General features: G+C 54.7%; 1 protein-coding gene across 6 annotated transcripts in view; it reads left to right on the top strand.

Moving 5' to 3' along the window:
• Positions 1–23,944, top strand: part of RYR1 (ryanodine receptor 1) — a 116,395-nt gene that overhangs the window by 91,729 nt on the left and 722 nt on the right. For all 6 annotated transcript variants that reach the window (XM_056137233.1, XM_056137232.1, XM_056137230.1 and 3 more), the window contains 16 exons: positions 1,102–1,289; positions 9,726–10,067; positions 11,177–11,974; positions 12,627–12,703; positions 13,394–13,547; positions 14,700–14,786; positions 16,362–16,613; positions 17,227–17,357; positions 17,998–18,040; positions 20,155–20,285; positions 20,367–20,427; positions 20,755–20,901; positions 21,124–21,258; positions 23,148–23,304; positions 23,626–23,690; positions 23,771–23,871. In XM_056137233.1, coding sequence (XP_055993208.1) covers positions 1,102–1,289; positions 9,726–10,067; positions 11,177–11,974; positions 12,627–12,703; positions 13,394–13,547; positions 14,700–14,786; positions 16,362–16,613; positions 17,227–17,357; positions 17,998–18,040; positions 20,155–20,285; positions 20,367–20,427; positions 20,755–20,901; positions 21,124–21,258; positions 23,148–23,304; positions 23,626–23,690; positions 23,771–23,871 — 2,869 coding nt within the window. The remainder of the gene's footprint in view (positions 1–1,101; positions 1,290–9,725; positions 10,068–11,176; positions 11,975–12,626; positions 12,704–13,393; positions 13,548–14,699; positions 14,787–16,361; positions 16,614–17,226; positions 17,358–17,997; positions 18,041–20,154; positions 20,286–20,366; positions 20,428–20,754; positions 20,902–21,123; positions 21,259–23,147; positions 23,305–23,625; positions 23,691–23,770; positions 23,872–23,944) is intronic.

Genomic DNA, 23,944 nt, shown 5'->3' with positions numbered 1-23,944 from the left:
CACCTACTGTAAAATTGCTCCAGCCCCTATTCTTGCAACTTTTATGTTAATTTAAAATCATATTAAACAGCTTAACAATAAATAACTCACATCCTTTGAACCAACTTTAAAATCATATTAAAATATGTATGGAAAAAGCTGGAGCAAGCTTCACCTGCCTTTGTTATTTAACTTCTTAATTAAAATTTAAATTAGGGGCTAGAGTGAAATTAAATTAAAACTTTAAAATTTTAAAGTAGAGGCCAGAGTGATAGTACAGTGGCATTTGCACGGAGCCGACACAGGTTCAATCCCCAGCAGCCCATATGGTTTCCTGAACACTGCCAGGAATAATTCCTGAGTGCAGATCCAGGAGTAACCCCTGAGCAATCACTAGGTGTTACCACCCCCCTAAGTTTTTTCTAATTAAAGAATTTAATTTTTTCTGGTTTTGGGTCACACAAAATAGCGTTCAGCCTTACTTCTGGCTCTGTGCTCAGGGATCACTCCTGGCAGGACTCAGAGGACTCTCTAGGGCGACAGGAATCAAACCCATGTGCAAGGCAAACACCTTAACATCTCTCCAGCCCTAACTGTATGAGATCCCATTTGCGCAGTCCCCACCTCTCCCTGCTGCCTCCCTTGGGGGCCTTCCTCCACCCTTCAGGTGGGCATATTCTGGCTTCTAGTGGACTTGCGAGAGGCTGGTGTGAGCTGTGAGGTCCTGCAGCCCCTGGGTTCCAATCCTCCCTGTCCCCTTGGTGGTGAGATCACCCTGCATGAGTCTGGGCCTCCATTTACATCAGATACTCACACACCTGTTATAAGAGTGAGATTGTACCAGCACCATATTGGTCATGACCAGGGTACCTGCCCATCCCTCCTCCAGCCTCATCTCAAGTAGTGAACTCCCCCATCTATTTGGGGAGGTAGACGAAGATGGGGTCAGCCAGTTCACGCAGGAGGGGACTTGCCCCCAGTGAGCACAGGGTGTGGGGCGGCGGCTGGGGAGCAGCAGGCAGCACAGTGGGTCCTGGGGAGTTCGGCTTGGCTCCTGGCCACAGAGCAGGGCCAGCCCCATGGGGGTCTGTGACAGAGGAGCTGATGTGAGGTTTCCCGCAGGGAACGTGGTGAATGGCATGATCGCCCGGCAGATGGTGGACATGCTTGTGGAGTCCTCGTCCAACGTGGAGATGATCCTCAAGTTCTTCGACATGTTCCTGAAACTCAAGGACATTGTGGGGTCTGAGGCATTTCAGGACTACGTCACTGATCCCCGGGGCCTCATCTCCAAGAAGGATTTCCAGAAGGTACCTAGAGTGGGGTGGATGGAGAGGCCAAGTGCCTGCTCTTCCCTTCCTGGATGCCTCCCTTGGGCAAGAGACTTCTGAGGGCAGGGTTCAATTTCCATATCCATCTGGCAAGGAGGGCAGGGAGGGTCCAGCCCTTGGGATTGTATTTTTCTTTTTCTTTTATTTTTTTGGCTTTTATTTTGGGACCTCACCAGGTAGTGCTCAGGGCCTCTACCTGACTCTCAATTCAGGGATCACTCCTGTTAGGGTTCAGGAGATCATATGGGGTGCTGGGGATTGAACCTAGGTGGGCAAGTGCAAGGCAAACACCCTCCCCACTGTACTATCTCTCCAGTCCAGAGTATTTGAGTTTTGATTTTGCTCTTGGTTGCTTTCTCTTTTGTGTGATGCAAAAGTTAATTTTTATGTAGAAAATTACTAAACCTAAAAAAGTTTCACGGTCACGGTCACGGTCCTCCCGTTGTTCATCGATTTTCTCGAGCGGACCCAGTAACGTCTCCATCGTGAGACTTATTACTGTGTTTGGCATATTGAATACATCACGGGTAGCTTGCCAGGCTCTGCCGTGCAGGCGAGATACTCTCAGTAGCTTGCCGGGCTCTCCAAGAGGGGCGGAGGAATCGAACTCGGGTCGGCCATGTTGGCTGCGTGCAAAGCAAACGCCCTACCCGCTGTGCTATCGCTCCAGCCCAAAAAAGTTTAAAAAGAAAATAATTAAAAATATTTTTGTTGCTTTGAAGCTGCATGAAGCAGTGCTTGGGGTTACCCTCCAGCATGGTGCTTGGTTGTAGGCAACGCTGGGGATCAAACCCAGGGCCCCAACATGCATAGCTTGTGTTTCGGACCTTTGGACCATCTCCCGAGCCCTATTGAAAATGTTTTAGGGCCGGAGCAATAGTACAGCAGGTAGGGCATTTGCCTTGTTTGTGGCTGACCCAAGTTTGATCCCCGGCATTCCATATGGTCCCCCAAGCAGCACCAGGAGTAATTCCTGAGCACAGAGCCAGAAGTAACCCCTGAGCATCGCTGGGTGTGTTTTAGTAGGGTCTGGAGAGATAGTACAGCAGATAAGATGCTTGCCTTGCGTGTGACTGAACCAGGTTCAATCCCTGGCACCCCATATGGTCTCCTGAGCCTGCCAAGAGTGATCCCTGAGTGCAGAGCCAGAAGTAAACCCTGTGCACCACTGGGTATAACTCAAAACAACAACAAACCAACAAAAATAGTTTTGTTAGATAGGAAGTATAAGGATGCAGTTGTCCTGTAAAGAAATTCAGAATGGGGCTGGAGAGATAGCACAGCGGGGAGGGTGCTTGCCTTACATGCAGCCAACCCTGCTTCGCTCCCCAGCATCCCAGATGGTCCCCTGAGCATCACCAGGATTGATTCCTGAGCACTGAGCCAGGAGTAAACCTGCTGGGTGTGGCCCCAAAATAATAAGAAAAAGAAATTCAGAATGTTGAGGGGGCCCCAGAAAGATTGTACAGCAAGTGGAGCGCATTCAAACACAGTCAACCTGTATTTGAATCCCCAGTACTATTATATATATGGTCCCCCGAGCCCACCAGGAGTGATCTCTGACTGCAGAACCAGAAGATAAGTCCTGAACACCACTGGGTGTCACCCTAAAACCAAAAGAAAAGAAAGGAAAAGAAAAAAATTTCAAAGGACACCTGTGGCCTCAGTATCCTCATCCCTCCTCTGCAAAGGTGCCACCATTATGCATGTAATATGTGTCTCTCCACTGTTATGTTTGTTTTGGGACTATACCCAGCTATGGTTAAGGCTTACTCCTGGTAGGGCTCAGGAAACCATATGGGGTACTGGGGATTGGACCAGGGTTGGCCTCATGCAAGGTAAGCACCGTACCCACTGTACTATCTCTCCAGGCCCTGCTGGTTTATTTTTGCATTTCCCTACCTCCATAAATATGCCCTGAAAAAAAATATAACATGGCTTTGTGGTTTCAAGTTCCTCGTGGTTGACAAAGAGTTCTCAACAGTTTGCAAAGCACATTCCACTGGTAACCACTTTGCAGATCCCCAAACCTCTTCCACCCTTCAGAAACCCCTTTTTTCTGATTGAAAACACATCTCGGGCTGCTAATTTATTCTTGGTTAGTATGTGTTATTTTGGGACCGCGCCTAGCAGTGCTCATGTTTCCCAGAGCTCTGGGGACCATATGTGGTGTCAGGGATTGAACTTTTGTTGGCTGTGTGCAAGACAAGCGTCTTACCTGCTGCACTAAGCCCATCTCCCTGTACCTTTGTAAGATGGCTTTCTTACTTTGCTTCCCTTCCTTCCTTCCCACTTCCCCTCCCTTTTTAATTTTTTTTTTTGTCCACATCAGCAATGCTCAGATGTTACTCCTGGCTCTGCTCTACTCCTGGAAATACTCAGGCAACCATATGGGATGCTGGGATCAAACTTGGGTAGTAGCATGCAAGGCAAGTGTACTCTTCAGGCCCTTCCTTCCTTCCTTCCTTCCTTCCTTCCTTCCTTCCTTCCTTTCTTCCTTCCTTCCTTCGATTCCCCTTCCTTCCTTCCTTCCTTCCTTAGCTTTTCCTTCCTTCCTTCCTTCCTTCCTTCCTTCCTTCCTTCCTTCCTTTCTTCCTTCCTTCCTTCGATTCCCCTTCCTTCCTTCCTTCCTTCCTTCCTTAGCTTTTCCTTCCTTCCTTCCTTCCTTCCTTCCTTCCTTCCTCAGAGCTCATGTGTGCCTGGCCTGGGTCTAATACTATCTCTTCCTTCCTTCCTTCCTTCCTTCCTTCCTTCCTTCCTTCCTCCCTCCCTCCCTCCTTCCTTCCTTCCTCCTTCCTTCCTTCCTTCCTTTCTTCCTTTCTTCCTTCGATTCCCCTTCCTTCCTTCCTTCCTTAGCTTCTCCTTCCTTCCTTCCTTCCTTCCTTCCTTCCTTCCTTCCTTCCTTCCTTCCTTCCTCAGAGCTCATGTGTGCCTGGCCTGGGTCTAATACTATCTCTTCCTTCCTTCCTTCCTTCCTTCCTTCCTTCCTTCCTTCCTCCTTCCTTCCTTCCTTTGCTTCCCCTTCCTTCCTTCCTTCCTTCCTTCCTTCCTTCCTTCCTTCCTTCCTTCCTCCTTCCTTCCTTCCTTCGCTTCCCCTTCCTTCCTTCCTTCCTTCCTTCCTTCCTTCCTTCCTTCCTTCCTTCCCTTCTCCCATCCTTCCTTCACTCCTCCCTCCCTCCTTCCCTTCCTCTTTCCTTCCTTCCCTTCCTCTCTCTCTCCTTCCCTCAGTCCCTCTCTTCCTTCTCCCCTCCCTCCCTTCTTCCTACCCAACTCCCTCTCTCCCTCCCTCCTTCCTTCCTGTTTTTGGCCCATCCTGGCAGTGATGTCCCCAGCTCTGTGCTGGAGGATGGCTCCCAGTAATGCCAGCGGACACTGGGGTGACAAGGCCTGTTGAGCTTCTCTCTGATCCCACACAAGGTTTTTCTTAAAAATCTATTTCACTGACCCTCGCCATTCCAAGCCAGCTTCCCAACTCGCTGTACTCATCATTGTCAGAGTGAATGGTGTTTGCTCACGCTGAGGCTTGCGTCCCTCCTGACTCAGCCTGAGCTTGTCAGGCCCCTTTGTACTCTGCCCCAGACGCCCTGGGGCTCGGCTGCCTGCCGCAGCCGTCTGAAGTGCTTCTGCTCCCTGCGCTTGGCTCCCTCCCAGCCTGGGTCTGGCTGGTGCCACCTTGTGGTGTCTTTTCTGGAGTCCACTGTCCCCTGTGCTTCCTGTAATCTGGGACTGAGATCAAGAAGTGCCCTCACCCTGGGCTTTCTGGAACTTCTCTTTGGGAGGCTGCATCCACCTCCAGAGGCCACCTCCTGACATGCAGCAGCATTGAGGTCACATTGGCAGCACTGAGGTCCCATTTCAGTCACAGTATTCATGCCCTAGATGTTACAAAGCGATAATACTCTCATTTCTAAGTGTCCTTTCATCCACCCAGCCTCCTACAGTTTCCAAACACCACACATCACGGAATTTCTCAATTTTGCAAGGCTTCGCATTTTAGAAATTGCTTCCGTGCATTTTGGTTTTTTGTTTGTTGTTTTGGGGTCACACCCAGCAGTGCTTAGGGATCAGTTCTGGCATGGCTCAGCAGGGGGCTCATGCAGTGCCAGGATGGAGCCTCGGTCAGTGATAGGCCAGGAAAGCGCCTTAACCCCTGCACTGTCTCTCCGGCCACTTCTGTATCTGTTTGTGGTTTCAGAGCTGGGCTCAGGGCCAAGGAGCCTCAGCAGGCAGGGATCACCCTGAACACAGAGCCACAGACACCAGCAGGTGTGGCCCTGGAGGGCCCATGCCCTGCTGGGGTGACCACATTGCTGGGCCCCAGCATTGGGCTGTCCTTGGTGGAGTTTCACCAGCTGTGGTTCACTGCTCACAAACCGCCCCCCCCAAAAAAAAGTTGCAATAAGCTTACAAATTCAGATTTCAAGATTCTTCATTCACTCAGCCAGTATGTGCTGAGCACCTCCTGTGTGTGTCTCTGCACCGAACAGATGCCACTCTGAGCTGACCGGCAAGGAGGATGGAGCAGGCTAAAATAATAAATAAGGGGTCTGTGAGCACAGAGCCAGGAGTAAGCCCTGAGCACAGCTGGGAGGGGCCCCAACACTGGGGAGGAGGGGAGAAGAGAGGCGGATAGGTGGGGGAGGTGAGGGGAGAGGAGAGGTGGGACAGGGAGGGGAGAGGCAGGAAGGGGAGAGGCAAGGAGGGGAGAGGAGGGAAGGGGAGAGGAGGAGAGGGGAGGGGAGGCAGGTAGTTATAAATAATTCCCAAAGACAGCAGAAACAAGGAAGCTTGCCACAAGTTGTGGAAGAGAGCAGTTAGGACAGAGAAGGGAGCATTATGACAATGATAGTTTGAAATGATCACAAGAACTGTGTGCTGGAAGGAGATAAAGTGATATACATGATAACCTTTCAGAAACAGTATTGCAAACCACAGAGAGAGAGAGAGAGAGAGAGAGAGAGAGAGAGAGAGAGAGAGAGAGAGATTGGCCATAGAGGCAGGCAGGATGGGGGGAACAGGAGGGAATCTGGGGACATTGGTGGCAGGAACTGTACATTGGTCAAGGGATGGGTCCTAGAACATTGTATGATTGAAACTCAATCATAAACAGCTTTGTAACTGTGTATCTCACGGTGATGCAGTTGGAGGGTTCTCTCTTGGCAGCTGGGTGCTTCCTGGCATGTGTGAGACTCTGGGTTTAATCCTGGCACCATCAGAAATCAAATAAGCAAATAATGAACAGCCCCCACCTTTCAGGCTGTGGCCTGGGTTCTGGAGGAAAGGAACAGGTGTGAGGGTGTGAGTGGGGGAGAGGGGCCCTATTAATGGGGTGTCGGGAAGGCCTCTCCAGTGCATGGAAGCTGAGGGGCACCTCGGAAGGTAGGGGTGTCAAAATGCACGGGGCAGAAACTCAGAGTTGGGAAGCAAGAAGTCGGGGCTGTCTGAAAGTGCGGAAGAGGGCTGTGGAGGGTGAAAGGGCAAGAGAGCAACTGTGTGAACTGGGACTGTGCAGACAACACGCAGACCCCGGGGCTGCCCAGGGAACTTTGACCTTCAGTCTACAGGAGTGGGAGCCCAGAGAAGACCCTTTAAAATATTTTCTATTGTATCACCAAATTATAAAGGTATTTGTGATTGAGTTTCAGGAGTACAATGTTGCAACATCACTCCCTACACCAGTGTGTGTGGAGGAGGGGATGAACCTGACTTGGGGCTCTAGCACCCTGAAGTGGGACTGGGGTTATCGGACAGCAGGAAGGGCGCTTGCCTTGCACACAGCTGACCCAAGTTCAATCCCCAGCACCCCATATGGGTCCCCAAGCCCACCAGGGGTGGTCCCTGAGCGCAGAGCCAGGAGTAATGCCTGAGTGCTGCAGCATGTGGCCCCCAAATAAACCAAAAAACCTTAGAAACCCCTGGAGTGAGTGTGGAACTGCCAGGGAGCCAGTGGGGGGTTCAAACCAGGTGGGGTTCCCAGGGGAGCCTGTGAACGCCCCCATGTTGACAGCACTGGTTCCTGCCTCCGGTGTGGGTGGGGAGAGAGGAACGAAATTGACTCAAATATCCAGACTTAAGCATGGGTGGGTGGGGACGTTTTCCCTGAGAGGGCTCAGACAGGGGTGGGGAGCTCTGGCTGTCCCTTGGGGCCCTTTCCAGTTTGGGGGGGAAGAACCACAGTGACACCCAGTCTTGGACTCTGGGGAGTCGAGGGGGCTGGCATGTCGCTCGAGGGCATGGGCCAGCCTTGGTGTGCCCCCTTTTGCCATTGCGGGTGGTTTAGGATGGAGGTGATAGTCCTAAACTGGGCCAATGACCCAAGGATACAGAGTAGCAAATCTCAAGAGCAGAGCCCAGGGCCAAGGGGAAGGGATGGATTTCTGGAGCCCAGTGGACGGGGTTGGCTTTAAGAGGGGCAGTGGCCCATCTGCATCTTAAGGGGGGAGGCAGATTCAGGAGGCCGCTGCCTCCGGGGTTCCCGTGCACTTCTGTCTCCACATTCTGTGGTTTCCAGAGCGTCTTACTCATTTAGAAAGCATTTTTTGCAAAGGTCTGGGCTACAAAGCACTTCGGGGAGCCAGAAATGCTCGCTTCTGCTCAAACTCCACAGCAGCATTTCTCGGCTCTTGCAACCCAGCTGTGGGCCGTGCAGTTAAGTCATGACTAGCATCTTTGAAAATTACAACAGGATATTGTGCAGTGCCTTGTGTGGGAAAAAAATCGGGGGTGTCATGAAGGTGCCAACCCCCCACGCATTGAGGGGAAGGATATATTGTAAAATGCATTCCCACTGGTGTTAGCCAAAATGCCAAACTGCCCTAGAGGGCTTCATGCAAAGGTGCGGTGGAGCTGAGCAGGGCACCAGTGAAGTGTTTCCTTAAGGAAGAAAACCAGGGGATGAGGGGAGCATTTTTCTCGAGCAGGAGGGCACAGAGGTGGACAGAGGAACCCTCTGGGCCTGTATTGGTCGATGTACATGGGCTGAGTTTGCAAACTTTCAGCTGAATGGAGAAAAGTGAGTTTCTGACTATGTTGTTATTATGATATTCCTTGATATTTGAAAATCTCAGGATGATTGTGTGTGTTGTGTGTCTGTGTGGGGTGTGTGTGTGTGTGTTTGAGAAAGAGAGATCAAGGACATATCAAATTAAGCACCTGGGTGGGTGGTTAAAGGGAAACAATGAGAAATTTCGAAAATTGAAGAATCTAGGTGACAGACGTATCTGGAAGGATACACCAACTCCTCTCCACGACAGTGGTTATCTGGAGGAGGGGAAGGATAGAGCACGAGATGGGAACACTAAGGGCCCTGAGGGGGTCTGGGATGTTTTATTTATTTGCTTATGTATTGACTGATTTATTGATTGGGTTCAGAGGGTGTCATATTTGGCAGGGGTCACCCCTGGTGGTGCTCAGGGGACCATATGTGGTACTTGGGGGTCAAACTGGGGTCATCCCTGTTAAGGCGAGGCAAGCGCCTTAAGCCCTGTACTTGCTCTTTCTCTGGCCCTGTAATGTTTTACTTCTTACAAACTATAGTTTGTGACCAGAAAGGGGGGTACTGGAGAGATAGTATAGCAGGTTGGCCTTGCACCCTGTCAACCTGGGTTTAATCCACAGTATCCCATATGGTCCCCCAAGCACTGGCAGGAATAATTTGAGTGCAGAGGCAGGAGTAAGCCCTGAGCACCAATAGGTTACTTGCCCTGAAACAAAACAAATAAACAAAAATGTATGGAATTTAGGTGGGGATGACTGTACAGCAGGTAGGGCACTTGTCTTGAACCCCGCCAACCTGGGTTGTATCCCTGACAACTCATATAATCCACCAAGCCCTGCCCAAAGTGATCCCTGAGTAAGCCTTACCAGGAGTAATCCTTGAGCACCACCAGGTTTGACCCCAAACCAAATTAAATCAAGCAAAACAAAAACACAGAGTTTGGGGGGTCAGAGACATGGCTCAAAGGGCTGAATATGTGCTTTGCATGTGGAAGCCCCTGGTTTGGATCCCAACACTGCATGGGCCCCGAGTACTGTCAGGTGTAGTCTCCAAACAGAGAATGAGGGCCAGGGAGGTGGCTCAGTGGTAGCTCACACTTGCATGCTGAGACCTCTGGATTCCACCCCTGGCTCCTGTGGCCCCCAGGCACCACTCCGTGGAGTCCTGGTTGCACACAAACATTGCCACGTATGGGGCTCCAGGTCCGAGCGACAGTACAGCGAGGAGGGCATTTGCCTTGCATGTGGCCAACCTGGGTTAGATCTCAGGTACCCCCATATCCCCAAGCCCCAGCAGGAGTGATCCCTGAGCAGAGTCAGGAGTCAGCCCTGAACATCCCTGGTGTGGTCCCCCCAAGAAAATCAGCATGGAGCCTTCCTCTAGATTCCCTGCCTCTGACCGCCCCTGCCCTCCCCCAGGCCATGGACAGCCAGAAGCAGTTCAGTGGTCCCGAGATCCAGTTCCTGCTCTCGTGCTCTGAAGCTGACGAGAATGAGATGATCAACTGTGAGGAGTTCGCCAACCGCTTCCAGGAGCCAGCCCGTGACATCGGCTTCAACGTGGCGGTGCTGCTGACCAACCTGTCAGAGCACGTGCCACATGACCCGCGCCTGCGCACCTTCCTGGAGCTGGCCGAGAGCATCCTCGAGTACTTCCGGCCCTACTTGGGCCGCATCGAGATCATGGGCGCCTCGCGCCGCATCGAACGCATCTACTTCGAGATCTCAGAGACCAACCGGGCTCAGTGGGAGATGCCCCAGGTGGGGACCTGCCTGCGCGCCCGTGGCCTCATGCCCCACGCATCCTCATGCCCCCTCTGAGGGCTGTGCATGCTCTGCAACTCTGCCCTGCAAGCTGTGGGGGCCCTTGCCCAGCTAGTGCCAGCCCCTACCTGCCCTTCCGCACATTTTATGCCCCTGCCCACCACTTCACGGATGTGTCACCCCTGGGTTGCACACCAGGTGCTTGCAGACCATGCTGGCACACGCCAGGCCTTCAGGTCCTAGATGCAACCACACCCACATGCTGTCCACCAGCAGCCCCGATATGCACTCTTAGTCCTGGACTACCTAGATGCCCACTTTTTGGCAAACTTCCTTAGGAGGAATGTGCTGGGGAGTTGGCCCACTCCTGAGCCACCTAATGCCCCTACATGCCTATATCTGAAGGCCTGATGTAGAGCAGGGTGCCCCTCCCACTCGTTCAGTGCCCACATGTGGGTGCACATGCCCCCTGAGAATGCCATTGTGCCTGCCTGCAGTCCTGGCACACCACACGGATCTCCCCCCCTCACTTCACCCCCAACCCTACTGTCTAGGATCTCCCAAGCCCCTCCCACAGAGTTTCTGTGTGGTTTTGGTGGCCAGCCCTGTTCTTTGATGTGCCCAGCCTTAGCCTCTTAGACGCCCAACATCACTCACCCAGAGATAATCTGTGAAGTGTCTAGTACTGGCTCTGCGCTTACAAGAGCACAGGGCTATGGAAATGGGCTTGCCACCCACAAGCCACGGGCCAGATAGGGGTTGGCTCATGAGAACACAAGCCCGGGGTCAGTTTGTGGTTCGTGATCTGACCTGAGCGCTGCGACGGTTTGGGGTTCACGATAATCTGAGCGCTGGGTCAGTTTGGGGTTCATGATCTGGCCTGAGCGCTGCGTTGGTTTGGGGTTCACGATAATCTGAACGCTGGTCAGTTTGGGGATCATGGCAATCTAAACGCTGGGTCAGCTTGGGGCTCATGATCTGACCTGAGCGCTGGGTGGGTTTGGGTTTCCCTATAACCAGAGTGCTGGGTGGGTTCGGACTGCATGCCGATCTGAGCCCCTGGATCACGCGGCGCGCGCTCCGCGCCCCTCCCCGCTCCCTCGCAGGTGAAGGAGTCCAAGCGCCAGTTCATCTTCGACGTGGTGAACGAGGGCGGCGAGTCGGAGAAGATGGAGATGTTCGTGAGCTTCTGCGAGGACACCATCTTCGAGATGCAGATCGCCGCGCAGATCTCGGAGCCCGAGGGCGAGCCGGAGGAGGACGACGACGAGGGCGCGGAGGCGGGCGCCGAAGGCGCGGACGAGGGCGCGGCGGGGCCCGAGGGCGCGGCGGGGCCGGCGGGGGTGTCCGCGCGGCTGGCGGCGGCGGCGGGCCGGGCGCTGCGCGGGCTCAGCTACCGCAGCCTGCGGCGGCGCGTGCGGCGCCTGCGGCGGCTCACGGCGCGGGAGGCGGCGGCCGCGCTGGTCGCGCTGCTCTGGGCCGCGGTGACTCGCTCGGGGGCCGCGGGCGCCGGGGCGGCGGCGGGCGCGCTGCGCCTGCTCTGGGGCTCGCTCTTCGGGGGCGGCCTGGTGGAGGGTGCCAAGAAAGTGACGGTCACCGAACTGCTGGCCGGCATGCCCGACCCCACGGGCGACGAGGTGCACGGCGAGCAGCTGCCCGGACAGGGCACCGACGCGGACGGCGAGGACGCGGGCGAGGGCGCGGACGACGCGGCGCAGGGCGCGGGCGACGAGGATGCGGCGGCGCACGAGGCGGGGCCTGGGGGAGCCCCGGGGCCCGTGGCCACTACCGACGGGGCCCCCTTCCGGCCCGAAGGTGCCGGCGGCCTCGGGGACATGGGGGACACTGCGTCGGTGGAGCCGCCCACGCCCGAGGGCTCCCCGATCTTCAAGAGGAAGCTGGGGGTGAGCGCGCGGGGGATGAGGTTCCGGGGGGGGGTTGGGGCTGGGGGACTGGGGAGGAAAGAGGAAAGATTCAGAGAGGCGCGGGGGTGGCTGAGCACTGAGAAGAGAGAAGCAGGGGCCTGGAGAGGGGGAAGGCTGAGGGAGTGTAGAGCAAGGAGAATCCCCAGAGACACCCGGAGGGAAGGGCGGGAGAGAGGCACCTGGAGAAAGGGCTGGGAGGATGGCGAGAAGGGTTGCTGGGGCCTGGGACCGCTGAACAGCTTAGAGGAAAGTGGATGGAGGGCCCCAAGAGAGGTCAGACCTGGGGCCGCAGCAGTAGTACAGCGGGTGGGGCATTTGCCTGGCAGGAAGCCGACCTGGGTTCGATCCTTGGAAACCCATATAGTCCCCCAGCACCGCCAGGAGTAATTCCTGAGTGCAGAGCCAAGAGTGGCCCCTGAGCCTTGATGGGTGTGACCCAAAAAGGAAAAAAAAAAGTCAGAGCCTCACCAACAACCCTCAGAGGAGTGTAGGGAGCCAAGTAGCTCAGGGGATAGTTAGCACCTCGCCCCTGACTCTGCGCAGGGCTTTCTCGCTGGGGTGGCAGAGAGGGACGTGAGAAACAGGAGACAGGGAGGGGTGCAATAAGCCCCGATGCTCCCCTCCCGGCCAGGTGGATGTAGAAGAAGAGGAGCTGCCCCCAGAGCCTGAGCCAGAGCCGGAGCCTGAGCCTGAACCCGAGAAAGCAGAGTGAGTGGCCTTGGGGTACAGTGGGGGCTCCCACCCTACACCCTCCTGGCGGTTCTCCTGGCCTGGGACCCACCATTGTGCCCTTAGAATGCACTGGCCCAGAGGAGGGCTTGAAGAAGGGGCTGGAGCAGAGCATCCCAAACCCATGTGGCCCACAGCCCCCTTTTCAGGAAAAAAAAAATCACTCAGCACCAGCCCTAGAAATCTACCTTTAAGTGAACAAACAAAAATCACCCCCTCCTAACTGCACCACAACTACTACTGCACCCCTAAATGTTTTCAGCACCACTTGGGGAATAGCAGTATTGCCCGCTTTGGGAAACATTGGGTGAGAGGGGGAAAAAAATCTTTCCACTTGGGCTCTTGTGTCACCTCCAGGAAGCCTACCTTGATTAGCCCCCACTCTCAAATGGAAGAAGGTGCCCTTACCTCTCTGTGCTCCTCCCTCCCCCAGCCCTGACCACCCTGGATGCCACCATGGGGTGAGAGATCTGTCTACACCATGGGGCCTGGAGTTCCCTGAGGACAGGACTTGAGGTGTCTCATCACTCGTGTCCCCAGAACCATCTAAACTTAAGCCAGGCCAGGGTGGCTTCCAGCACATGGTTCTGAATGAATGAGTGAATGAATGGGTGAACAAATGAATGAACGGAGGGCCCAGGCAGCTCCTTCCTCTGCCCTTCCCTGCAGTGCTGAGAACGGGGAGAAGGAAGAAATCCCGGAGCCCCCACCAGAGCCCCCGAAGAAAGCGGAACCTCCGCCCCCTCCTCCGAAGAAAGAGGGGGTCAAAGGTGCAGGCCTGGAACTCTGGGAGGAGCTGGAAGTCCAGAGGGTGAAGTTCCTGGTGAGAACCTAACAAGGGCCCTCCGAGATGTTCCTCCCCCACCCCCAGGAAGACCCCAGCCCAGGGCAGCATCTCCTGGCCGCTCCCTTTGCTGCCTCCACACCTCTGCTCAGTTGGGGTGTCCACTCCTCTCCAGAGCTGACGTGGGGAGATGGCCACTCTGTTCCCGGTCCCCACTCTCTGCTTATAAACACCAAAACCAGGACCCTGGAGGGACAAGGGGCAGCTGAGTGGCCATGTTGCCAGGGAAGATTTCAATTTCTCATCCAGGCCCAGAAAAGAGACCTTCTGTGGGCGGGTGGGGTGGGGGGACGACTCGGGGCTCCCTCATCCTGTCTCCACACCCAACCAGAAATGGGGGGCCTTCAGGGAGAATGCGGGACAGAAGGCAGGTCAGGGCTGGGGAGAGAGCGCCAAGGGCCAGCATATGAGCAGCCCCAGATCTGTCCAAGCACCACCAGGGAGAGAGCATTGAGCCAGGAGCAACCCCTGAGCACTGTCAGGTGTACCACCTCACCAAAAAAAAAAAAAAGGCAGAGTGAGTAGGGCATTTGCCTTGCATATAGCCAACCCAGGTTAGATCCCCGGCAAACCCTTTGATCCCCTGAGCACCACCGGGAGTGATTCCTGAGTGCTAAGCCAGGAGTCAGCCCTGAGCAATGCTGGATGTAGCCCTTCCCCCCTCCCCCCCAAAAATAAGGTAATTGAATAGAGTCCACGGGGAGGATGAGGGATGGAGAGAAGGTAGAGATGGATGGGATGGGCTGTCCTGTCAGGGATTAAGCTGGTAGGGTAATGTCCCGCAGGAAGTGGCAGAGCTCGGCCATGGACTTCAAAGCCCACTTCTGCCTCCTCTTGCCTCTGCAGTGCACCTCACCTTCCCCAGCCTCGGTTTCTCCATCTGTACCCATTTCACAGGGCTGTGGGAAAAATGGGGATAGACAAGTGTAGGCTGGGTAAACTCTTAGCCTACATGTTTGTGTGCTGGAAACACTTGCTTGATTGGTAGGAAAGGTGGTGGGAGCAGGGGGCTGGTAGGGGGCCCAGGGTGGGCCCAGGGGAGGTCCTGGGTGGCTGGTTTGGGGCTGAATGTCGGGCTGGAATCCCCTTGCGAGCTCTCTCTCTGTCTGTCTCTGTCTCTCTCTCCCTCAGAACTACCTCTCCCGGAACTTCTACACCTTGCGCTTCCTCGCCCTCTTCTTGGCTTTTGCCATCAACTTCATCTTGCTGTTTTATAAGGTGCCGGTCTTGAGGAGCCACGGGGTGGGGGCATGGGGGGAGGGAGCCTCAGCCAGGAACAGAACCCAGGTCCCTGCAGTGAGGGAGACCAGGGGTGGGGCTCAGGATTCCCGGGAGGGTTCAGGCTGTGATCCCCAAGTGAGCATGGCAGTTTGGGTCCAGCTGGCACCAATACCCATGTGTCTGTGGGAGCCGGGGGAGGGAACCAGGTGTGGGGCCCAGGCTCAGCTCTGCCCTTGCCAGCCTGGGTTTGGGTGGCAGTTCAGCTTCCCTGCTTTCAGGCAAGCCAAGGAGAAATTTGTGGGGTGGAGGAATGGGCCAGCTTGTGGGGCGAAGGAAAAGGCCAAGAAGCGGCGTCCCAAAGGCTACAGGGACTCTTGGGGTCTTGTCGAGGATCTAAATAATAAGACAGGTCTGGCGATGTGGCTCAGTGACAGGCGACATGCAGGCATGAGGTTCGGGCTTTGGTCTCTGATACAGCTTCTATAAAAAGACAGGAAGAAAAGATAGTACATAGGGTAGGGCGCTTGTCTTGCACATGGATGATCTCAATTTGGTCCCTGGTACTGCATAATAGTCCCCCCAACATCAACATGCGTGATCCCTAAACATAAAGTAAAAACTGAGCCCTAAGCGTTATGGGGTGTGTCTCCCACCCCCCAAAAAGGGAAGATAAAAGAATAAAATATAAAGATAAAAAGGACAGGGACACAGTTGGCCAAGTTATCAGAGCATGGCCTGTTTGGAAGCAAATCCTGATGGTCCACTTAGTGCTGTGTGATGTTAGAAAAGGTGTTTTAATCTCTCTGTGCCTTAATTTTCTCATCAATAAGATAGAATGATAACAAAATATACACTTTGGAGCGTATACACTTTGTGAGGATTCAGAGAGGATGAGGCAGGGTAGAGAGATGGGTACAATGAGTAAGCCACTTGCTTTGTATGCAGCTGACCCCAATATGCTCTCCCGCAATGCATATGGTCCCCAGGATCATATGATCAGAGGACACCTAGTGTGATCTCTGTGCAGGGCCAGGAGTAGTCCCTGAACACAGGTGACAGTGCTCCACACACACGAGAGGGAGGGGCGGGAGATTAGTGGCTAGGGATGTAACTCCGTTGTGGAACAACTTTGAATATAGAGATTCCCTGAGTTCATTCCCAGAACCCTGCACAACAAAAATAAAGAATTATATACATAATGCCCTGGAAACAGTAATTTGCCACATAGGTCTTAGCTACCAATCGAAGTGCAAGTGCCACACTATTCATAGTCAGTGTCCCCTAATGCTTCAGGGCTCCACTATCAAGATGAGTCAACTTTATTTTCGGCCTTCCTGTCTGTCCATCACTTCAAGAGTCAAATTCCCAGGAGAGTCTCATTTACTAGCTAGGGTCCTGGGCCCACCCCCTTGATCTTGATTGACAGTCCCTCCAAGACTGCATCTGTGTGTGCCCAGTCCAACCTCAGGAACAGAAGCTATTGATTACTGGGATGGGATTGGGTGAGGGTGCTGTGTTCTGGTGTACCAGGCACCAGAGGCACCTGAGTGCCCACCCTGTCCCCTTATTCAGGTCTCAGACTCTCCACCAGGGGAAGAGGACATGGAGGGCTCTGCTGCAGGGGACCTGTCTGGCGCAGGGTCTGGTGGTGGCTCAGGCTGGGGATCAGGGGCCGGTGAGGAAGCGGAGGGCGACGAGGATGAGAACATGGTATACTACTTCCTGGAAGAGAGCACTGGCTACATGGAGCCGGCCTTGCGGTGCCTGAGCCTACTGCACACACTCGTGGCCTTTCTCTGCATCATCGGTTACAACTGCCTCAAGGTTGGTAGGGGTGTAGGAGAGATTCACATTGTGGTGGGGGTAGAGGTGGCTAGGGTCTGTGTCTTCAGCCAGGAGAACTCAGATGCAGTGAGGATGCTGATTTCCGGTGCAAGGGGCTTATTTCCTGTAGGTTGATCAGTTGGAGAATTGAGATCTGTGTGGAGGTATGTAGGGTCTCAGACATAACAAGCATGGGAGCGGAGGAGGTGGGTTCCGACATTCGTTCTGGCCTCTATGGTGGGGTAGGTTTGGGATGGAAGAACTCAAGGCTCCTTCAGATCTGTCCATTGTGGCAAAATCTCTGCTTTCCCAGGAGATGAACAGAGTTCTTTTGCCTTCAAACTTTTGCCTGTGCTGTTCCCTCTGTCAGGAATGCTTTGCTCTGCTCCCACCTCCCTTCACCTGCCTGTTTTATCCAACGCTCCATCCCCGAGAGCCCCAGACTGCATTAGGCAGCACCGTGGTGCTTCACTTGGGGTAACTTCTCATGGAAGTACCCCAAGACCTGGCCCCTGCCAAAGCTGGAGTCCCACTGGGGCTGGCATCCTGCTGAGATTGGGGGTCCTCCTGCTCAGGTGTCTGACATTCCCTCGCGGTCTCCTCACCCGGCTAGGTGCCCCTGGTGATCTTTAAGCGGGAGAAGGAGCTGGCCCGGAAGCTGGAGTTTGATGGCCTCTACATTACGGAGCAGCCCGAGGACGACGATGTGAAGGGACAGTGGGACCGGCTGGTGCTCAATACGCCGTAAGGGCCCAGACCCTGGGGACAGGTCACCAGGGCATGGGGGTAGAGCCAGGGCCAGAATCAGTAAATCAGAATGAATGTAGTTGGGGGGATGGTACAGCAGGTAGGGTGCTTGCCTTGCATGCAGCCTACCTGGGTTCAATCCCCAGCACCTCAGTTCCCAGGAGTGATCCCTGAGCACAGAGCTAGGTGAGTCAGTCCTGAGTACCCCAATGTTTGATCCCAAAATCAAATAAAGGAAGAATCTAGTTGGGAGTGTTATCCCCAGAGCTAAGCAGGGGCAGATGCTGCTTCTCTTCCCTTCACCATTGCAGGAGCCCCTGCACCCCCCCACCCCCATGCCCATTCTGTGCTGTTTCCTCACCCCAGCACAGAACACTGAGCCCCAACATTAATGCCACTGGGACTGCACTTGGGGAGCTTCAGTGACAAAGGGGGTCTTTGGAGCCCGAGTCCAAGGAAGATGGGACCCTAGGTTCCAGATCCCCAGTGAAAGCGGTGACATTTCAAATGGCCCTGGCTTGTGATTGCAAGTCACCCCTGCACTAATGCCCTAATGTCTCTTGTTCTCTCTCCCTCTCTTTTTCTCTTTCTCTCTCTTTCTGTCTGTCTGTCTGTCTGTCTCTCTCTCTCATTCCAGATCTTTCCCCAGCAACTACTGGGACAAGTTTGTCAAGCGAAAGGTGAGCAGGGATGGGAGGTGACAGATGACAAGCCTCCTTCAGGCTGGATTGGTGACTGCCCCCAGCCTTACCAAGCTCTTTCTTCCGGTGCCACCTCGGAGACAGGGCTGTTCCTCCCTGGGAGTTGCCTCAGTTTGCAAACGGGCTCTGTCATCTGGGCCATCTCGCCTCCTTCTCTCCTGGAGGTGGTCCTTGTCAGAGCTCCTCCCAGGGCTAGCTCGGGAATACTCAGTACTTGTGAAACCTGAGGTTGGAGGTGAGGCCACGCTGGGGCCATCAGCCAGAGTATTCAGCCTGTCCGTGCCTGCTCCCCTCACAGCCAAGTGAGGGCACAGAGTCAGCTGCCACCACGGCGGTTGAAATGGGGCCAAAGAGAGTACAGGGGCTAAGTCCCATGCATGCATGCAGTCCCCGCCCCCGCCCTTGCTTGATCCTCAGCACCACTTGGTCCCCTGAGCTGCCTTGAGGATCCCCAAGAGCAGCTGGAGAGATGCTCTCCCACAGGCCTGAAAGCTCCCCAGGCCTCAGGCCTCACACTGAGCAGCTAGCCTGGTGGGATGAGAAGTGGGGAGCACCAGGGCATCCTGAGGACTGTTTATGACACTCTTTCCCCCAAAAAGAATTTGATCATTTGGGGTTGGGAGGTGGCTCAGTAGTAGAGCACTTTCCTTGTGTGTGTGAGGCCCTGGGTTCAATTCCCAGCACTGCCAAAAATAAAAGCAAAGGAGTTGTACAGGGGGTAAGGTGCTTGCCTTGCACGCGTCTGACCCAGGTTCAATCTCCAGCACCCCATATGGTCCCTGAGTCCCACCAGGAACGATCTCTGAGCCAGGAGTAAGCCCTGAGCACCACTGGGTGTGCCCCACTCCCCCAAAAAGGAGAAGAATTAAATGATGAATTTCGGGCTGGAGCAATAGTACAGTGGGTAGGACATTTGCCTTGCACACAGCCGACCTGGGTTCAATTCCCAAGATCATATATAGTCCCCTGAGAACTGCCAGGAGTGGTTCCTGAGTGCAGAGCCAAGAGTAACCCCAGTATATCACTGGGTATGACACAAAAAATAAATCATAAATAAATAAATAATGAATTTCATGTCAGAAGTATAGGAGAACTCTAGCTAAGTGTTGGCTGTTAACATGAATCACTCCTCCGTGCTTCCTAATCACCTGTGCAGGTCAGGAACAGGCCTAGGGGCCTGCAGGCAGTGCACAGGGCAGTGGCTGTGGCTGTCCATGATGGAGCCGAAGTCAACACAGCCCTGGCCAGGCATATGTGTGCGCAGGGTGGCTGGAGAGAGCGGGTTGAGGGAGAGAGCCAGGTGAAAATGTGCGGAAAGGGCTGGAGCCATAGTACAGTGCATAAAGTGCTTGCGTTGCGCATGGCAGACCCAGGTTCGATCCCCAGCACCTGATATGGTCTCCAGAGCTGAGCCAGGACTAAGCCTTGAGCCAGGCCTAAGTTCTGAGAACTAAGTTCCAGGCACTGGGTGTGCCCCCTCCCCAATAATAATAAATTACTCCACTTTAGCTAATGAATCACCTGAAACACTCACTTTTTTTAGGCGGGGGAGGGGCACACACAACAGTGCTCAGGAATTACTCCTGGTGGTGCTTGGGGAACCATATGGAACACTGGGAATCAACCGGGGCTTGCTGCACACAAGGCAAGATCCTACTCAACTGTACTATCTCTCGGCCCCTGAAACAATCACTTTTCTTTTTCTTTCTCTTGTTGGGTTACACCCGGCAATGCTCAGGGGTTATTGCTGGCTCTGCACTCAGGAATTATTCCTTGCAGTGCTTGGGGGACCATATGGGGTGCTGGGGGGTCGAACCTGGGGCCGGTTGCATGTAAGGCAAATGCCCTACCTGCTGTACTATCACTCCACCCCCCAGAACAATCACTTTTGAACACACACACAGACACACACACTGACACACACACTCCTCCCTCACCCTGAGGATCTGGAAAAAGTTCTGATCCTTCTCCCTGGAGGATGTCCGGGTGTCTTACTCAAAGTTCAGAGTGGCCCCAATCTCCTCCCTCTTGCCCCCACGCCCCTCAGACTCCTGCTGCTGCTGAGTCTGCAGCACCCTTGCTCTTTGGCACAGGTCCTGGACAAGCATGGGGACATCTATGGGCGGGAGCGGATCGCAGAGCTGCTGGGCATGGACCTGGCCTCGCTGGAGATCACTGCCCAACATGAGCGCAAGCCGGAGCCCCCGCCGGGGCTGCTGACCTGGTGAGGGAGATGCCCTGTGGCCAGGCAGGTGGGGAGGGCTGGGATTGACCTTCAAGACATCTCTCTCCCCCCGCCCCACAGGATCATGTCTATTGACGTCAAGTACCAGATCTGGAAGTTTGGGGTCATCTTCACGGACAATGTGAGGAGGGGCCTGTAGGCACAGGAGGAGGGTATTGGTAGAATTGCCCCCCAGACATGATAAGACTGACCCCTAAGTCCAGAGCACCCCAATCCCAGGGTGCCCTCTTGGGATCACCAAGTTCTTTGTCCCCAGAACATTCTTTGGCTCCCCCAGAGCACTGTTGAATTCCCAGACGGTGTCTGTCTCCGCTGAGGGTTCCAGCTACCCCCCCGGATGGCTGCTCACCCAGAGCTCTCAATACTCCCAAGCCAGAGCGGCACTGCCTCCCCCAGAGGACCCCAGCACTCTGGAACATTCTCTGACCCTGCCTGTGTGTGCCCGCAGTCTTTCCTGTACCTGGGCTGGTACATGGTCATGTCGCTCCTGGGCCACTACAACAACTTCTTCTTTGCCGCCCACCTCCTGGACATCGCCATGGGAGTCAAGACACTGCGCACCATCCTGTCCTCCGTCACCCACAACGGGAAACAGGTGTGGAGGGCCCTGGCCACGCCCCTGGGGGCGGAGCATGAGTCTATGGGCGGGGCACTGGTCTTGGGTGGGGCATGCGACAGTGGGCGGGGCGTGATCCTGGCTTGCCTGAGTGAGGACGAGCTAGGGAGGGTGCTGGCTGTAAGCCTTCGGGTCCTGTCCAGCTGATCCCAGTTGGAGTGGGGCATGTGGTGACCACTGACCCCTCCCCGCCGTCCCCAGCTGGTGATGACCGTGGGGCTCCTGGCGGTGGTGGTGTATCTGTACACTGTGGTGGCCTTCAACTTCTTCCGCAAGTTCTACAACAAGAGCGAGGATGAGGACGAGCCGGACATGAAGTGTGATGACATGATGACGGTGGGCTCCCCCCCGCTGGTGCTCAGGCTCCTGGCCCGCCCCCAGCCCCCCGTGCCTGCCCCCGCCCTGTCTCTAAAGCGAATGGGCAGCTCTCTCATGAGGCACTTGAACCAGTGCCAGGCGTGTCAGCCCTGCCACCTGTCCAGGGCTATTATTTGAGCTTTCATTTCTTTTTTTAATGCTCTTATTTTGTAGTGCCGGGGGTGGAAGCCGGAACCTCACACCTGCATGACGAGCGCTCTGTGGTGGGGCCACATCCTTCTTCAGAGCTGCTGCTCTGGGAAAAGTGCTCAGGCCCGGTGCTCCTACCATTCACGAGCCATGTGATCAGGGCCAACTGCTCCTATTCCCCTGGCACTGGGGTTCTTGGCTAGAAAACAAGGAGGTAGCTCCAAGGTAGAGCGACTGCTTTGAGGTGTGAGGCTGTGAGTTCAATCCTGGGAACCACCCCATATGCAGAGTCTGAGTTCCTAAGGGAGCACTGGCGGTGTGAGTTTCAGCACTGAAGCAGATGCTCATACCCCAGACATTGCAAGCACTACCGCAAAGGGAAGTGGGGACACGGGGTAACAGCAGTGCTGTCATGACATTACATCATGCCTTGAGGACCAGGGTGCTAAGGTCTGCAAGGACTTAATAGCCTAGTGCCAGGAAGAGGAGGCCCGTCCAGATGTCAGCTACAATCACAGTTAGTGCTGATGAAAGGCTTTACCCCAGGCACCCACAGGCCAGGCATATGTGTCTCCTCTCCTTGTCACGAGTTAATCTCCTGGGCCCTGGCTGAAGGAACCAGCTCAGGGCTTCTCTCTGCAGATGTCACCAGCCTGGCCACAGCGCAGCTCCTCTGCCTCACCTGGGGCCCCGCCCTGCCTCTCAAGCCACCAGAGACTCCTCCCCCCCATCACTGGCCTTAGCTTTGACCCAGGACTTAAGGAGTCTCTCTTTTGAGGGGTGGGGACGCAGAACAAGTGTGAAATCTTTCCCAAGTGCCAAGCCAATACTTGGGCTCTGCAGCTGGCCTTTTGTGATTCCCCAGGGCCACGTGGATGAAATGAAAGCCACTCACCATGGCTTGGGGGAGTTGGCGAGAGTGAGCCTCGCCCTATTCTAACCACAGTTCTTGCTCCGTGCTCTCTGGCTGGCTGGTCCTGTTTCAGTTCCCCTCTGGCTGTGTGTTTCCTTCTGTTGCAGCTGCCATTCTCACTGCCCCACCCCACCTGAACCCCTACAAAATATCACGGCTTCTTTGCTCATCTTCCAGCTTAGATGCTGCCTTCTACAGGAAGCCCTCCTGGGCTACTGCCTGAGCCAGGGCCCGCCTCATCTCTCTGTACTTGCTCAAAGAAGCTGTCTCCCAGTCAAAGAACCTCTTTCAGTTCCCACTGGTGTGAGAGCACATGTGCCTTTCTCTGCGGGGAGTGGAGGAGTAGGTGGGGGGGGGGGCAGAGAGGGGTCAACTTTCTCCCACTTAACACTTCCAAGCCCCAGCGCACACAAGTCCCCTCTTCTAGGAAGGCGCCCCTGATCACCAGGCTGGGTCAGGCTTGCAAAGCTTCAGAGCTTCCTGTCCTTCCTCAGCTGCATCTCACCCCAAATCTAATCACACCGCTCCTCCCCTAACTTGGGTCTTTATCTCTCCCACTGTCCCTCTTCCTCCCCACCCTCACTCATCCTGCCTGCTTTACTGGCCCTGACCATTTCTGGGCTGCCTCATTGTTTGTCATCTCACAGGGTAGCACCCCGAGTTGTCTCTGTCATCATTGTTTGCTGTGTCTCCTGCATCAGCGCCCTTGCCCGCCCCACTTCGCACCCAGGGCCTGGGGAAGGGACGTGGTAAATGTCAGATGATTGAGCGTGTGACTAATATGCTCCTCACCCTCTCTCCTCAGTGCTACTTGTTTCACATGTATGTGGGTGTCCGAGCTGGTGGGGGCATTGGAGATGAGATCGAGGACCCAGCGGGTGATGAATACGAGCTGTACCGGGTGGTCTTTGACATCACCTTCTTCTTCTTTGTCATCGTCATCCTGCTGGCCATCATCCAGGGTCAGTACTGCAGCAGGGGTGGGGGCAGGGTGGGAGGGGCCTCAGTACCCAGAGGCTGAGTCAGGACCAGTGTCTGGTGGGCCTGAATCCTTGGTTCTGCCTCTCCCTCTTTTCCTTCCCGGGGCCTCAGTTTCTCCTTCTATAAAATCCATGAAATGAGACCCATATGAGAATTAGGTCAGTGCATAATGTCAGCTCATACCAAGTGCCCAGTAAACTCCGAGTGTTATTTTTAGGGAGATGGAGGGAGGGAAGACAGCTAAAAAGAGTCAGAGCTGGAACAGAGGTCGGCAACTGACCTGTGTGCCCTTGTCACCCCAGGTCTGATCATTGATGCTTTTGGCGAGCTCCGAGACCAACAAGAACAAGTGAAGGAAGACATGGAGGTAGGTCATGTCCAGAGGCAGACCCCAGGAATTTAGGGACCTGGGGCAAGAGATCACCGTTCTGATGTTTCTCATCCCAGACCAAGTGCTTCATCTGTGGCATCGGCAGTGACTACTTCGATACTACACCTCACGGGTTTGAGACGCACACTCTGGAGGAGCACAACCTGGCCAATTATATGTAAGTATGGCCCCGTGGGTGAATCAGGAAGTGAGGATGTGGCCACTGATGCCAAGCAAGTGGTGTGCCCCAT

Source organism: Sorex fumeus, unplaced genomic scaffold (genome assembly GCF_029834395.1).
Source record: "Sorex fumeus unplaced genomic scaffold, SorFum_2.1 ptg000122l, whole genome shotgun sequence".
Classification (NCBI taxonomy): Eukaryota; Metazoa; Chordata; class Mammalia; order Eulipotyphla; family Soricidae; genus Sorex; species Sorex fumeus.
The sequence above is the reverse complement of the archived record's forward strand: the minus strand, read 5'-3'. Positions and strand labels throughout refer to the sequence as shown.